This window comes from Amblyomma maculatum, chromosome 11 (assembly GCF_055883805.1).
Source record: "Amblyomma maculatum isolate TAMU_Amacu chromosome 11, ASM5588380v1, whole genome shotgun sequence".
Classification (NCBI taxonomy): Eukaryota; Metazoa; Arthropoda; class Arachnida; order Ixodida; family Ixodidae; genus Amblyomma; species Amblyomma maculatum.
Genome location: NC_139354.1, coordinates 73,347,444 through 73,363,053, shown reverse-complemented (window position 1 = coordinate 73,363,053; position 15,610 = coordinate 73,347,444). Strand labels below are relative to the sequence as shown.

The window sequence follows — 15,610 nt, the reverse complement described above, 5'->3', positions numbered from 1 at the left end:
TAGGTTAGCTGTCGCATTTTTGTTACATGCACGTAGCTAATAGCGAACAGGCGCTGGCACACAAACACCAGCATACACAACATGCAGCACGCCCGCAAGCCGCACCGAACTCCGATATCTGCCACCGCGAAAGGAACAGTTGAAAGGGGGAGGGAAAAGAAGCAAGCTCACACAAAACGGAGAGCTCGCGGCCTACGCGGTATAGAGCGTGGCAGCGAGGAGGAGGGATGAAATGCGAGCCCGCTACGCAGGGGCCGCCGCTGTTTGAGAGGGAAGAGAGGAAAGCGGGAGAGGAGTCACTGTTTTGCCAGTGCGGCCCTCCACGCAGCAACCTCCAGCTGTATCTGAGGGTGAGTCCCCGTCTAGACAGCTCGGAGGGGGCCGTATACCGAACTGCCATCATTTTCCATAAGCCATAACACAGCGTTTGCCGCGGGAGGCGGCGAGAGCGCGCGGTATTTACCGGTCGCTTAGCCGTTGGGAGCCAGAAGAGGGGCGGTCATGCACGACGGGTCCTCCCGTGTGCGCAGCGTACTCCGTGTCCGCTATCCCCGGGCATTTTCCGGGAGAGGCGGCGGGAGACGACCGCTCTCGTTGCCGGCAGGATCCAGAAGCTCTCTCTCGTCTTCTCGCGGGAACCCGCGTAGACGTCTCGGTGGCGCAGCCATCGCTGGCCTCCTTCCCCCAAGGGGAGGTATTTACCTCCTCTCCCAGCCGGCGCTGCCATGAAGCTCATTGGGGTGGTGGTGGTCGGTCGCGGCGAAGTGGGAGGAAACTGGTTTTCCACATCCCGCCCTTCTTAAATGTTCACCTATGGTTGTCGAGAGCTGCTCCTTGGACGCCATCCGCGAGGTAAACACCAGGCTTAGCAGGGCGATCCGAACGTTGGTGTCATCCGACGAGCAGCAAGGTGAAGGGGCCCCCGCTGTCCATCGGCAGGTCCCAAAAACCAGCGTGACGGCAAAGTGTTGTTCCCGCTGACGCCTCTTTGTTGGCAGGCAGGGGGTTGGCCTCCCCTCCCGTTACGCCAGAATGGTTCCGTGAGACTCCGAGCTTCGGTGATTCACGGCCGCAGGGCACCAGGCAGGAACGTAAATAATGGCAGCAGATCCAGGAGGCTTCACTTGATATCTGCACAACCCTCCGGATCTCCAAAAAGGTTGAATAAATTGAGCAAAATGACCATTTGGTAAAATTCGGGCCAATGCGAGTGCAAACAATTTTATCCGGCACTGCACTGCGTTCCGTTAATCCGAACGAAGCACGGGCATCCGCGGTTCGTTTGCTGGCATAATAATCTGGTTCCACAAAATTTCCGATTCTCCTTCTCAGCCCAAAAATACCAAGTTCATTTGAACGAAGTTAGCTTTCTCTAATTCAGCGAGATGTTCGGCTACAGCGAGGTCAATATAAAGCAAGCAAAACGCATTTGCGCATGCTGTATGCCACGGTTAGACTTTCCTCCGACGTGCGACAGGCAGCTCCCCAAAAAAGCCTTAAGCCTATTCGCTCTAGCGCTAAGAACAATAGCTAGAACGCAGCGCCGCGAGAATGTGAATCTTCGCCAAGGAACCCAGGGTGACCCTACTCGCTCGCTGCCATCCAGAGGCAACTTCTGAGCGAACGGCGCCCACCGCGTCGAGCGGTGTCGGAGCGCCCCGGTGCTTTCCGGCAATCACGGCTGCAATACCAGTCAGCCGATTGCGGCACATGGCTCCCACAGCCAAAGAGACAGAAGAAAAAATATTTACAACTATATACAAGAAAAGTAGGGCCACCGTCCCCACTGAGGCACTCACTCGCTTCCGGCGTGATGTTCTCCGTGGACGGCTCGGTCTCGCGCTTCATGTACGGACTTCGTGGCTGCACCTCTCAAAGGTCTCGACACACACAAACACACACAAATAAAAATGCTGCACACACATAAACACACAAACGCACACAAATACATGCACGACCATTTGTTCTCGCTGCAACTCCTCCCACCTCGCTGTCAAGAAAGCATATTAGCCTTGCTAGTATAGCGATGTTGGGTCAGGCCTAAAGTTAAAAGTCCGGGCAGGCACTCCACGCCGCGAACTGACTATTGTCCTTAGTCCCTAGGGAGGGGTAACTAGCTCAAGTGCTTCTGCACGAGAGAACCACGTTGAGGCGCCATTGTGGGTGTTATGAAGGGGGGACGGTATTCCGCCCCACTCCTCCGCAGGTGCAACGTCCTCGCTGGCGACCCGCGAAGGGAACAAAGGGGACAACGGACGGGGACGACACATAGTTAATACTCCAATGCTATTTATTGCTCTTGCAAATAATACAGAGCATGCCGGATCATACATCAACAAGGTTTTCCTTGGAAGGGCAAGGCTACGTAAGAAGGGCTTTTGACTCACCGGCTGGGGAATGGGGGTGCGACTTCGGCGGCGGACATTTGAACGCGCCGTGAATATGGTGGCAGGGATCTCCCGTGCGCGCCGCATTCTTCGGACGAAGCCATACCACGGCGTTTGCCGCGGGAGGCGGCGAGAGCGTACGGTATTTACCGGTCGCTTAGCCGTTGGAAGCCAGAAGATGGGCGGTCGTGCACGACGGGTCCTCCCGTGTGCGCAGCGTACGCCGTGCCCGCTATCCCCCGGCATTTGCCGGGAGAGGCGGCGGGAGACGACCGCTCTCGTTGCCGGCTGGATCCAGAAGCTCTCTCTCGTCTTCTCGCGGGAACCCGCGTAGACGTCTCGGTGGCGCACCCATCGCTGGTCTCCTTCCCCCAAGGGGAGGTATTTACCTCCTCTCCTAGCCGGCGCTGCCATGCAGCTCGTTGGGGTGGTGGTGGTCGGTAGTGGCGAAGTGGGAGGAAACTGGTTTTCCACACACTATAACATGCAGGCCATGCTGAGTGTAGAAAAACCGAAGCTCGACCATATGCCAATATTCAATATTTGCCGAAGGTAGACGAAAGCCATATATTGCTAATATACAATCACTATGGCGCCAACATAATTAACGCCCCGATAAGGTTATATAAAGTCATGACGATGCCATATATGCGCTTTATAAGGGCACATAAGGTCACGAGGCTACCATATATGCCCCTGATCAAGCCATATAAGGTCCCGTTACCCGTTCAGGTATGGAATATATGTTGCATGATATGCCAAATCTGAGCCATATAAGGGCAACATTTTGCGCATCTATGACCTTATCTGGCCCAGATAAGGTATTATTTGCTGCCTTATATATTTGTATCTGGCAGCATATGCTCCATATCTGGAGCAGATATGGGATTCCGTAAGGGATATGACCACTCTTTAGAGCATTCTCAACTTTTCTCATGCTATCCTTACTTATGTCAGCCACCTTGTGCCTGTTGGTTGGCTTTTATATATCTGTCAGTTCTATCTGGACTGTTGGGGTTGAGGATTTTATACTTTGGCATTTCTTAATAAAATCTTTAGTCTCTTATACAGTTTTCGGGTATCTCTATAACAATTCTATCACCCACTTCTAACGCGCAGTTTGTGATGATACCTGTGAAATTATTGTTTGTTGCTTCTAGGCTAAGGTCGATTTCCTCGGTTAGCAATAAATGTTTATTCTGCAGCGAGACCATGAGTTCTACTCCCCCTCACCACTAATATGTTGATGGACTTCTTCCGCACAAATCTGGTCCGCTTAATGTTGAAAACCAAAATAAGTCTAGACAATATTATCCTTGTGGTCACTGCATCGCACATTTCCGATTACCTCAATGTCCTGCTTATTGCCACTGTTAGAACACACCACGAAATCAATTTCATTTTTAGTTTACCCGTTAGAACTTTCCATGTCTGATTTGGTCCCTTTGTTTGCTAAAGGAGGTATTCATGATTTGTAAGTAGTTGCGTTTAGCAAACTCGCCTACTCACCTAGTAACTCCCCCTGCTATTTCTTAATCAAATGCCATAGCCGCGATTGCGTGGACTCCAACTTCCTTTCTACCTAGCTTAGCATTGAAGTCGCCCATCAGTACAGTACAAGGTGTTTTTGTCTCCCCATTTATGATTCTACATCTCCATAGAGCCTTCTACTGCCTGGTAATCATGCCAACGTGTAGTGCTTATGCTAGTACAATCTTCAGCTAATGCCAGTTATTTAGCGTAACTCTGCCGTACGCTGGAGCATCTTGATGGACGCCCATTGACTGAAATCAGGATTTTTGGTCCCTGGCCACGGCAATCGTCTGTGGTGAAGGCCTCCCAGGCGCTGCTCCGCTTTAAGAAAAGCACAGCCCTAACCAAAAAGCTATGAGTTTGCTTTTATGTTCAGTGATATGACTCTGACGAAATGTGATGTGGCATATGTCTGTGATGTGACTGTACTAACTTCAGCCATCCCTCTCTCACAACTTTTACGTCCACCCACCCCCTTCCCCCAGTGCAGGGTAGCAAACCGGTTTGTGCTACGGGTTAACCGCCCTGCCTTTCCTCCTTATCTTCCTCTTCCTTATAATGCCGGCTACCCTCAATAATGCTATAGAATTCCTCGATATTACCAGCTATAATCGATAAATAAGGAAACCTAAGACTAGTTCTCGTCTCTTCGGTAAACCTTAGTAAGACAGCACACGCCAACTCTTCAGTACAGTATATGCCTAATTTGATCTCACCTCACTACGCCCTATGATATCCCATCGCATACCCTGTAGTTCCTATAACAGCATTGCTAAGCTAGCCTTACTAACTAGGGTTATAGCCATAACCATTGCAAGGGCAGTTTCCTATTGGCGGCATTTCGTCGGAGGCAGGCATTCTAGTACCCCCTGCTGATTCACTGGTCTGACTTCCGCCGTGGTCAGTTGCTGCGCAACTGCTGATGACTGAGGGCCGGGGTTTCGTAGGACTAATCATAGGATGTTGTGGCCAATTACTGCACCATGCTAGCAAACTCCTGTTCTGGTAAAGGAGTACGTTACCACAGATGTTAACCGCATCAGGTCGCACCCGATTCCTGTTTTGTGGAATTCCATCGACTAGCATTTTTTTAATCTGGTGGTGGATTGCGCAGCACCATGATTCGAACCACGATCCTCTTACATCCGAGGCGGATGCTGTACCTCTGTGCCACAGTTGGATATCATAAACGTTATAGCCAAGAAAATGAACGCTGGACTAGTGTGTTGTAGTCAATTTGTGTTAACTGCTGTTGTTACTATGATTAGAATGATTGTCATAAAGCTTATGAACACTTTAGGCTAACAATACAATTGCATATATCCCCCATAATATTCTCGATCAATCTATTGGGCATAGCGCACTGGTAAAATGCGACCGCAGAAATGCATTTCAATATAGAGCAACGCAACCACGCAGATTGCACGTCATCGCAGCGCAGAACAGCAGTTTAGGAAAATACTTTCACATACGTCAACAAAATTTCGTATGGCAAAAGGTCGTAGCGCAAGATTCTCAAAAATTGTGATACTGCGAAGGAAAGTAAATATTTGTTTACATGTCACAATTTTAGCCCAAACATGATAATGGCATTCTCCACAGCTTGAATGAGCTGCTCATCAAACTCGCTCTAAGAAAACGTTGGGCAAAAACTCCTAAATATCAACGGGCACATTTTAAGTTCAGGCATGCATTTCATCCAGCGATGAAAAATGATCTAGGGAGATACTTGAACTCAGAACAAGGTGTATTGTCATAGTGGCTTATGATTGTGTTTACACGCATTCTCAGTACTATGCAATTAAATAATTTTAGGAAGGACCCAAGAGGGCAACTCCAGAGAAGCCTCGATGCTATTACATGTAAAATAAATGTGTCAGAAGTTCTCAATATGAAGAGAATATATGCCAAACTGATCAATCGAGAACATTTTATTTTTCTCGCAGAGTAATATTATAGATAGCGCCCCGGGAATGGCGCTATCGAACAAGACCATTTACGGTCAGCACTGTGCTTGATGATGGCAGAGTCGTGGAGGACTGACATAGGCATCGGAACTACTGGGCGTGGCTTATTCGCTCTGTGGGTCACCTTTAAAACTTTTTGTTCGCCCTTTATTCGGTTGTGCATGATTTTATGCGGTGCTCCTCGCGCGGGCAAGGGGGACGGGAGCACTACTTGGAATTAGCCCGGCACACTGCAGATGCAGTTGACAGCTAGCTTGCAAACAGCATCGATCGTAGAAGCACTGCCTTCACTTTAATTCCAGGTCATGCATAATGCATTCTTTGCAAAAGTGGGTAGTAGCTAGTGCTGTTTGTTGGACTCAATATTTATTCAAAAAAAGCACATTTATTTACCCTTCATTTTCCAAACACGAGGAACATCGTGGAAAAAGGAACCATATACCGTGACTCCTATACTAGGTCCTTGAATTAAAGACCGCATGCGGCCGTAGAACATTTCATGTGGGAGTGCTACCAACACGGCATGCTTCTGATATAGGAGTTTTGGCTCGTGGATACAAACGCTATGATTGAAATCGGATGTTTTGCTGAAAGTCTTCCCGCATGCGTCAGAAGCGAAACCACTTGCCGTCTGCAGTGCGCCAGTACCAACACGGCGAAGTCTTGGCGCCACTGTTTGAAAAGCATGGTAATATCTGTTGATATCTCAAATAATACGCGCTTAGGTAAAGTAACGTAGAAAAGTAAAGCTTGCTTGCTGTCTCTCATCTGTAACGACGTCTGGTAGGAGTGATGACTGCAATACAAGCAGATTCCTTCTCGCAGCTGCGAACAGCAGCTACCTGCTTGGAACAGCTCATTGCTCTCGTACTTAAGCTCTGAAGCTAAAGCGTCGCCTAAAGTACATCTTTCGTTTAGTGTGAGACGCGGTTCATAGTAAAGTAATTACACGAATAGGCGATTTACTATAGCACTGATCAATTTCAAAGCGCCACCAGCTGCGGGTTCGATGTGCAACTGTTTAGGCCTAGCGACGATTTTGGGCGCAGCGCAGAAGCAGATGCGTCATCCGCCGTTCTTGCGGGCACCATCGTTTTGATAAGAGTGCAAAATTCTGTTCGGCATGTGTTGCCATCTTCTAACTTCTTGATGCGGATGGAGCCCGGCCATTTTAGAGCTCAGCCCTTTCCCTAGCGAAAAAATCGTATGAGTCACAATAACATCATACAGATTTCTCATACTAAACTCATACTTAAATCATACAAATCTCGTACAATCTCACGTATTTCTCACACGTTGAATGATATTTGTATGAGAATATATGAGATTTGTACTAGATTAGTATGAGAAATCTGTATGAGGTTATTGTGACTCATAGAGTTTTTTCACTAGGGAATTGTCACCCGTTTCTGCGTTTCGCGGCGTCGCAGGCGCCGTTGTCCTTCTTAACCAGCTCCATAAATAAATTAAATAAATCTTGCCTTCACCACGAATTAAACCTCCATCCCTTGGATCTCCTGCCGAGCACTTTAACCAACCGCGCCATGCCCGCGATCGTGAAACGCACATCATTATTCTCCTTGCCTAGCGTGAGGATGACAGCGATGAATTTGACGTATCAATTAGTGATAATGACAATGAAGACATTAGGAATGTCATCATTCTCAGACAATAATTTGCGAGAGAAACCTTCAAAATAGTTTCGCTCACGTGCATTTTTTACTTTCTTGGCAAGCTCTCGTAGCCTCTCTTTCACGCATCGTCCAGTTTAACCCACAAGAGGTTTTCTACCACTTAAGGCAATTTGGTAAACATCACGTTCAGTGCATTCAATATTTCATTTCGACTTTTTTTAGCTGCTTTTTTCGAAAAACTATGTACCAAACGGCAAACTTTGATATTTGAACTTTGGACACGGAACTTTGGAACTTTGGACATTGAACATGGTAGAGACGAGGTAAAAAGCCAGTTTTCGCAGCTTGACTGCACCTCGTGCCCTACAAACAGTAGCTTGTCACGCTGTACAAAATACCCATCCACAACCTAATAAACGGCACAAATATGTGTGGAAATAACTCATCAAAGACACTTTCTAATGATGACAAAAAGAACGCAGGATGTAGTATGCATACCCAGCCACAATACCCAGCCACAACCGAATATACAGCACAAAAATGTATGGGCATAATGTATTAAAGGCCATTTCTAATGATGTCAAAAATAACGCAAAAAGTAGTATGCATTTACCCGGCATTACCGGTGTATTTGCATATTATTGATAATGAGAGCAAACGTGATGCATCGTGTGGACAAGCAAAGCTTAGGCTTTCGCATTTCTGCAGATTGCACACTACTCTCGAAATTTCAAAGCGCACCACTTAGGCGCCCGTCCCTGCGTTCCGCTGTAAGTAGTAACTACTAACTAGTAACGTAATCGTCAGCGTAGCGGTTGTCCCTCGTATCCACCTCCGCAGCGAAAACGAATCTTACCCTATCAGATAGAGCATCAATAAAAGATGTGCATGACTAATTTGCCGGGCTGTAAAAGAGGAGCTATTTGATATAGCGGAAAACGAATTGCAGCATAGTATAGAGTGACAAGGAAATGTGTGCTAGTGACAAAGTGGTTTACTTGGTTGAATAAGGTTTTTTAGAGCGAATAACATTAGTTATTAGTTCACAGAAAATTAAAGGCACAATGTCTGTCACATCTGTTCTGCGGACACCTGTACCTCGCCGTAAATGGAAGGAAGGAAGATGGGAGTAAAAGCGAACTAAGTGAAAGGGGAGCCGCAGTGGAAAGTTCAGTAGAAATTTCGGCCACCTCGTCTTTAACATGCACTGGCATCGCATAGCAAACGAACTCCCATTCGGTTCTCACTCCATCGAGACTTAATCAGAGCCAGTTATGGGGTTTACAGGAAAGGAAATGCAAAATAACTTTAACTCACGGAAGTGGAAATAGTGCGGAATATGTGTGAATAATGAAAAGTGGCCTGCAATTATGAATACACGTCTTGCTTGAACTTTTGCCTCATTTTACCGAAAAGCAGAAACATATAGAAAGCGGCGCTCAAATTTCGCATTAGGAAGTAACGTAATCGTCGGCAACATTTTCACGTACCGCCATACCTTAAGTCGAGCAAACTCTTTTGCGGAGACAGGACGGTCTGTTTGTTGCGCCGTAGGGCGATGCTCGAAAGTTTCATAGCAGCGCTATCGGTCATCAGTCTAGACACCTATATTACGTGCTGGTCTTGAAGCATGACATTTCCGTTCAAAGTGTACTCAGTGAAAACTTGCTTACGAATTTCAAGTCAGGCGCAGACGCACAGCTTCCTTACCGTTCGCGCCGACTCAGCCGCTGACTTCGTAATGAATTGCCGTGAAAGCAGGTTGGTTATAGGAGATGCAAGACACGAATATTATTTTAAAGGGTGTTTAGTTCATAGCGCAATCGCTTTATTAACAAATTGCAGGCGCAGAAAAATTTTACTTATGGTCCAATATTTCTGCATCTCAAATGGCCTTTATATGCACCAAAAATTATATTAAATCCAAAAAACGTAATTCATAGAGAAGGGAATTAAATTTCCTGTTTAGCAAAGCATACGGCCGTGTAGGAGCAATCTGGCAGATGGCGAGGCTGCCTTATTGGTCGGTATAGAGGCAGGAATGGGCATTTGGGCTAGTAGGGTTGATCAATGGCTTCTCATATATGCTTGACAATTGCAGGAATGTGTTTGAGCGCATAATTGACTTTAACAACTGTCTCGGCAATTTTTTCATGCTGTAGAAATTTCACCAAATGCACGATGACTCGCTTCCTCCGCCCTCATTGGTCACGCACGGCTTGTTCGTTTTTGTCTATTGAAATTGAGTGACGAGTCCTGGCTGTCACTTCCAGATGACATCGCGGACGACTCACCGACCACAAATCGTGTTCTTCACATGAACCGTGACAGCGATTGACTTTCGCAAAACTCGACAAAGCGGCATCACGTGAGTTCACCTCGGCTAAAGGTCTGCGTTGCCATCATGTGGCGTAAGACGTTGCTCTTCGCGACACACACGAGAGTTTCAATTTTGATTCAGGTTTTGCTTGCGTGCGTGTTGTGCGTGTTGCTTGCGTGTTGTGAAAACGAAATAGCGTACTTTCGTTACTAAAGGCTTCTCCCACGGAAATCAACCTTTATCTCCTTGCGGTCACAAAAATGGCTTGAGTTGATGTTCAAGACAATTTAGGAGCACTAAAGTGACAACATTCTGGGCTGGTTCTACAGCAGTGATCAATTTACAGAAACCTGAGAAAGGTTGAGGGTCACCGGAGAAGGGGTAGGCAGCGAACGCGATGGTTTAATGGCATCCTCGAGGCGCTGCAGATGACGTTGTGTGATGTTAGTAAGATAGTGAGGGACCGGAAAGCATGGCGTGACATGGTCCATAGGGTCACGAAGAGTCGGACACGACTGAACGACTGAACTGAACTGGCGATGACACTGGACAGGAGTGCGCTTCTGCCGTGCCGGATTCAAGGTCTGTAGACCCGGTCGGCGGCAATCGCGTGTGCTCGTTGCACCGCTTGGTCCTCGGAGTAGCGGAGACGATGACGCTTTCGGTGCGGTTCTTGGTCTTCTGGGCAGTTGGCATATGGTGCGCGGCTGTGTTCAACGCCCCAAAAAATATTGCCAGGCCATTACCGAACAGCATGTGGCAACGTCGTCCTCCTGTTTCAAAGGGGGTGCAATATATATGTGGCATAGAGTGTGACGGCTGCTTCCGCCCACACCTCATCCTGGAGGCGGGGGGTGATGACATCGTCGTCGTGCCCTCTACGCTCACATTGAGAAGGCTGGAAGGCTAAACAAGAATAAATGAGATTAGTTTCTCACGTGTCCGGCGTGGCGTAGTTCTTTCGAACGTCGGTTGGTTTTCGGATGGGCACTAACTTGATTCCAATGCACTGATTTTTCTTAAAAGTGAGATGATTTACTGTATTAGCTTTGTATTGAAATATCGACTACTTATTAGATTGGGTTATGAACTAGTGGATTGGACTGGATTGTTTGTTCATGAACCGGACTCTGATTTGGCTTTTTATGGGACCAGTGTTAGATTTGCTTTGGATTTGTCTGCTCTGAAGAACACCTGTGAACACCACTCAAGAGTCAAGACAGGCCTTCCCCTTAACATGCGAACAACCGATGTATCAAAGCTCGCTTGGTTGCAAGTCATAATCGGGCGCATGGTAAATCATACACTGTAGCTACCCTTGCTCGCAGAAGAATCGTCAATTCACATCTTTCCTGAAACGTATTATTTCGTACCAATTATTAAGCGAAAACGTTCATTGTAAAGCTCAGTTAATTTTGTACGCTTTATAGTCTCACTGCGACTCACGATATAAGGGGTGTCGCAGTGGATGGCTCCGCAAATTGCTACCGCTCGGTGTTCACTATCGCGCACTCATATAGCACAGCGCACGCGAACCTTAATTTTCACCGTCACTGAAACGCGCTATTGGCGCCATAATTTATTTCGCGGCCTTGAATTTAGGAATCATGCGCCATACTCAATGAGACACTGCGGAGAAGAATTTACAAATTTAAATCATATGACGCATGCACGTCTGAAACGAATAAAACTGGAATGAAATGTCGTGCATGCGATGATTTCGATTTCACGATGAACATCATATTTTATTCACAACCTTTCACACGTAGAGTATCACGTGCGTTGTGTTAGATCGTGACACTGATGACCGAGGAGGTTTTTAGCGGCAGAAAATCGCACACCATGATGACGACACCGAGCTCTCTTCTTGACGGTAATCCTAGATATATTTTTCTTAAACAAACCGCACCTCCAATACTTCCGTTTTCCTAAATTGTGTATATACGTTCGTAAGAAGGAAGCGTTTCACTTATCATGAGGGCTTAATGTCGCAGCATTACTAACAACTACAACGCAATATCTCCAAAAATTTAACTCAGCATAAAAAATGAACAATAATTTTGAGCGTAATAACAGATATAAATAGGAGTTAAAGCAAAAGTGAAATAAAAGAGAAAAGGAAGAGAAGAACAGACATTTCTGTAAACACTTTCTGCTAACATGATCTGTGGACTCTTTTTTTTTCACGAATAGCCTATTGATGCTTACACAATAGAAGGTGCACCTAACTAGTGAGGAGGCAAGCATGTTAAGCTGAACAGCCTATTCCTGTTTCGAAAATATCGGTTGCATCATCAGTAAATGCTGACATGCAGTTCTGCCCCTATCCGTGCTCTGTCCAATTTTCCGGGCGACTGCACATATGTCGTCGAGTTGAACCTCCGTCGCAAGCTAGACACCTTGCCCAACTTGACTAACAATGGATGGTAATGTCCGGAATGTAACGGATGGTAATGGCCGTAAAAGCTGCACAAGAACGGCTGCGTGTCAACTTTGATGCAAAATCATGCACTTTTTGTTGAAACCTTTCTTCAACTTTGAGCTATGGCATAGGCGAAGTTCCTTGCAGATATCGAGCTGTTTTCTTTTGAGCAAAAATCAGAAAATGAAGATGGCGGAAGTAACAAGGAAATTGTGCGTTTAAACCCTTCACTGGCAGATGGTATCGAATAATTTTCACCGGCTATTTCAGTGAAATGATTGACGATGGCTCGAATACATCAGTAATTTTTTTTATTTGCATGTGGGACAGAAGGCGTAAAGTTTCATTTCATTCACTTTAAAAAGATTTTATATATTTTTATTAAGGGTAATTGTTCACTAATGGCTCAAAAACGAAAATAATGGCTCAAAAGCGAAAATGTGGTAAATATTCACATATTCTTCCTCAGAACTTTGCGAAATGTCTTACGCTCTGCTGGCAGTTGAACACACTTCTTATTCACACATACCTGGAAAACAAAATCCGGCCGAGGTAATTACAAAGAGGCAAGCCGCTAATAAACCCTCACTGTTCATTGGAGGGTCAAATTCTAAAGTTAAAGCTCAGCTACTTTGGTCACCTGATGAGATGAGAGGAGTCGCTGGAGAAAGATTTGATGTTGGGAAAGGTTGAGGGTCGCCGGAGAAGGGGTAGACAGCGAACGCAATGGTTAGATGGCATCCTCGAGGCGCTGCAGATGAAGTTACGTGATGTTAGGATGATAGTGAGAGACAGGAAAGCGCGGCGTGACATGGTCTATAGGATCACGAAGAGTCGGACACGACTGAACGACTGAACTGAACTGAAGCCGTTAATGCCGCATGTGATCACAATTTCTTTTACAGCATGGTAAACAATTAATTTTTTTTCTTGGTTGAAAAATCTATTTTACACCTTCCCAATGTGATTCTGTACAGGAATGATGCTTTTAGTTCAACATTTTGTCGGTGGAGTTCCATTTTAAATTTCATTGTAGAGCCGTACAAGCTTACTACACTGAAATCAGCTCATCATGCAATTGCCATCATCTGCTATTCAGCATCACATTATGAAAACGCCATATTGCCGAAGCCATTCAAATTGTTATTGTTATTTTTGTGACAGCCGTGACACCCGGTCCTATTACTCTGAATCTGGTTCTTTGATTGTTTCTCGGGGCAACGGGCGTTCTAGATTGACGACCAGAGAGAACGTTCGCTATTATCGCCGCCGCTGATTTGCTTAGTTCTCTTAAGGGTGCTAGTCAACGAAATAAAGTGTTTCATTTAAGTGCAACACCAGTGTCTTATTTTATTGCTACCGGGCTGTCACCACTACGTGGCAATATTTTAAAAATAGTTCTTGCTTCAGAGTAGCCCATACAATTCCTCAGATAAAGTGCAGGTAGATTGGGATGAGTGCGACCCATTTCTGTGTCACATATTGTCCACGTGTGTCATGATATTGCTACGGGGATGTACTTAATGTAACAGCACTGCGATGGGCTGAACTCGACGCTGAGACTTAAGTAGCCGTGCAGTGTCCACTCTGCCAGCGTCGTCCTCTTTCTCAACGCTTTGTCGTGCTCGTGTTCCTCGGTCGTCATCTTAGTCAGTGAGCCCATCACTTTGGTCCCGCGTATCCAGGTAACACTACCCTCCTCGGCAAAAAGCAACGTCCCGGTGCGTATTAGGCGTGCGATGTGGAGGGGGAGTAATATGGCTTTAGGCGGGCGACATGTACGATTTCTGAAGTGGGTGTAGCAGTCGGTGCCTTTGGGTGGAGCGGTGAAATCTCGTAGGTCACGTCGGTCACTGGGCGTAGTACACGGTAAGGACCTGTGTAGTGGAGCAGAAGTTTTTGACACAACCCCACACCACGGCACGGAAGCCAGAGCAACACCAGAGATCCAGGAGGATAGTGCACATCGCGGTGGTGAGCGTCGTAGCGGCGTTTTTGAGCTTCTTGAGAGATGGTGAGATTGTGACGAGCAATCTGGCGAGCAGCGTCGGCTCGGGCGATGGTATCGCGGGCATAGGTTGTGACGGGGCCAGCGGCGGGAAGCAAAGTGTCGACGGGCAGTAAGGGGTCTCTTCCATAGAGAAGATAGAATGGAGAGTACCCAGCAGTGTCATGACGCGAAGAGTTATATGCAAAGGTGACAAATGGCAGACTAATATCCCAGTATGACTGCCGGATACGTACATTGCATGTCGGTGAGTGTGCGGTTAAGACGCTCCGTAAGGCCGTTCGTCTGAAGGTGATACGCAGTGGTGAACTTGTGCCGAACGGAGCAAGAACGAAGTATTTCCTCAATAACTCGGGAAAGGAAACAGCGGCTACGGTCGGTAAGTAGTTTACAGGGAGCACCATGGTGTAGTATGACGTCGTACAAAAGGAAGTCAGCAACGTCTGTGGCGCAGCTAGTTGGAATGGCGCGAGTGATCACGTACCGCGTGGCATAATCGGTGGCCACAGCGATCCATTTGTTTCCTGACAAGGACTCGGGGAAGGGCCCTAGGAGGTCTAGGCCAACACGAAAAAATGGCTCAGTCGGGATAGCAATCGGCTGCAGGTGTCCAGGTGGTAGCACAGGGGGTTTCTTCCGGCGTTGACAGAGGTCGCAAGCGGCTACATAACGTTGGACAGAGCAGTAGAGTCCAGGCCAGAAGAAACGCCGGCGCACGCGGTCGTATGTGCGTGAGAGGCCAAGATGACCAGCTGTAGGGGCGTCGTGCATTTGTTCGAGAACGGCAGAGCGTAGGTGTTGGGGAACGACCAGCAAGTGCTCAGCGCCATCAGGTCGCATGTTGCGGCGGTATAGTGTATTCCCATGAAGGAAGAACAGGGCGAGGGAAGAGTCACGGCTGTGTGTGCGGAGGCGGTCGATAAGAGAACTGAGGTTTGGGTCCAACCGCTGTTCGTCGGCTATGTGAGAAAAGTCCGATATAGAGAAGACACAGGGGCCCGACTCATAGTCAGTAGAGGAAGGGGGATCGACGGGATAACGGAACAAACAGTCTGCATCCTGGTGAAGCCGACCGGATTTGTATACAACGGAAAAGGTATACTCCTGCAAGCGCAGTGCCCAGCGGCCGAGGCGGCCAGCAGGATCCTTAAGGGAAGAGAGCCAGCATAAGGCGTGGTGATCGGTAATTACAGTGAATGGTCGGCCAAACAAGTAGGGTCTGAATTTTCCGACGGCCCAGACGAGAACCAGGCACTCCCGTTCCGTAATAGAATAGTTTTGTTCCGCTGATGACAGGAGGCGACTGGCGTAGACAATCACGCAGTGTTGGCCGCGTTGT

At 47.2% G+C, this 15,610-nt stretch overlaps 1 protein-coding gene and 1 pseudogene across 1 annotated transcript in view; both read right to left on the bottom strand.

Annotated features, from left to right (window-relative positions):
* The window catches only part of LOC146174160 (uncharacterized), a 268,166-nt pseudogene that overhangs the window by 70,184 nt on the left and 182,372 nt on the right, over positions 1-15,610 (bottom strand).
* Positions 5,011-15,610, bottom strand: part of LOC146174161 (venom metalloproteinase antarease-like TserMP_B) — an 80,200-nt gene continuing 69,600 nt past the window's right edge. The window contains exon 10 of the mRNA XM_084584258.1: positions 5,011-5,085. Coding sequence (XP_084440384.1) covers positions 5,011-5,085 — 75 coding nt within the window. The remainder of the gene's footprint in view (positions 5,086-15,610) is intronic.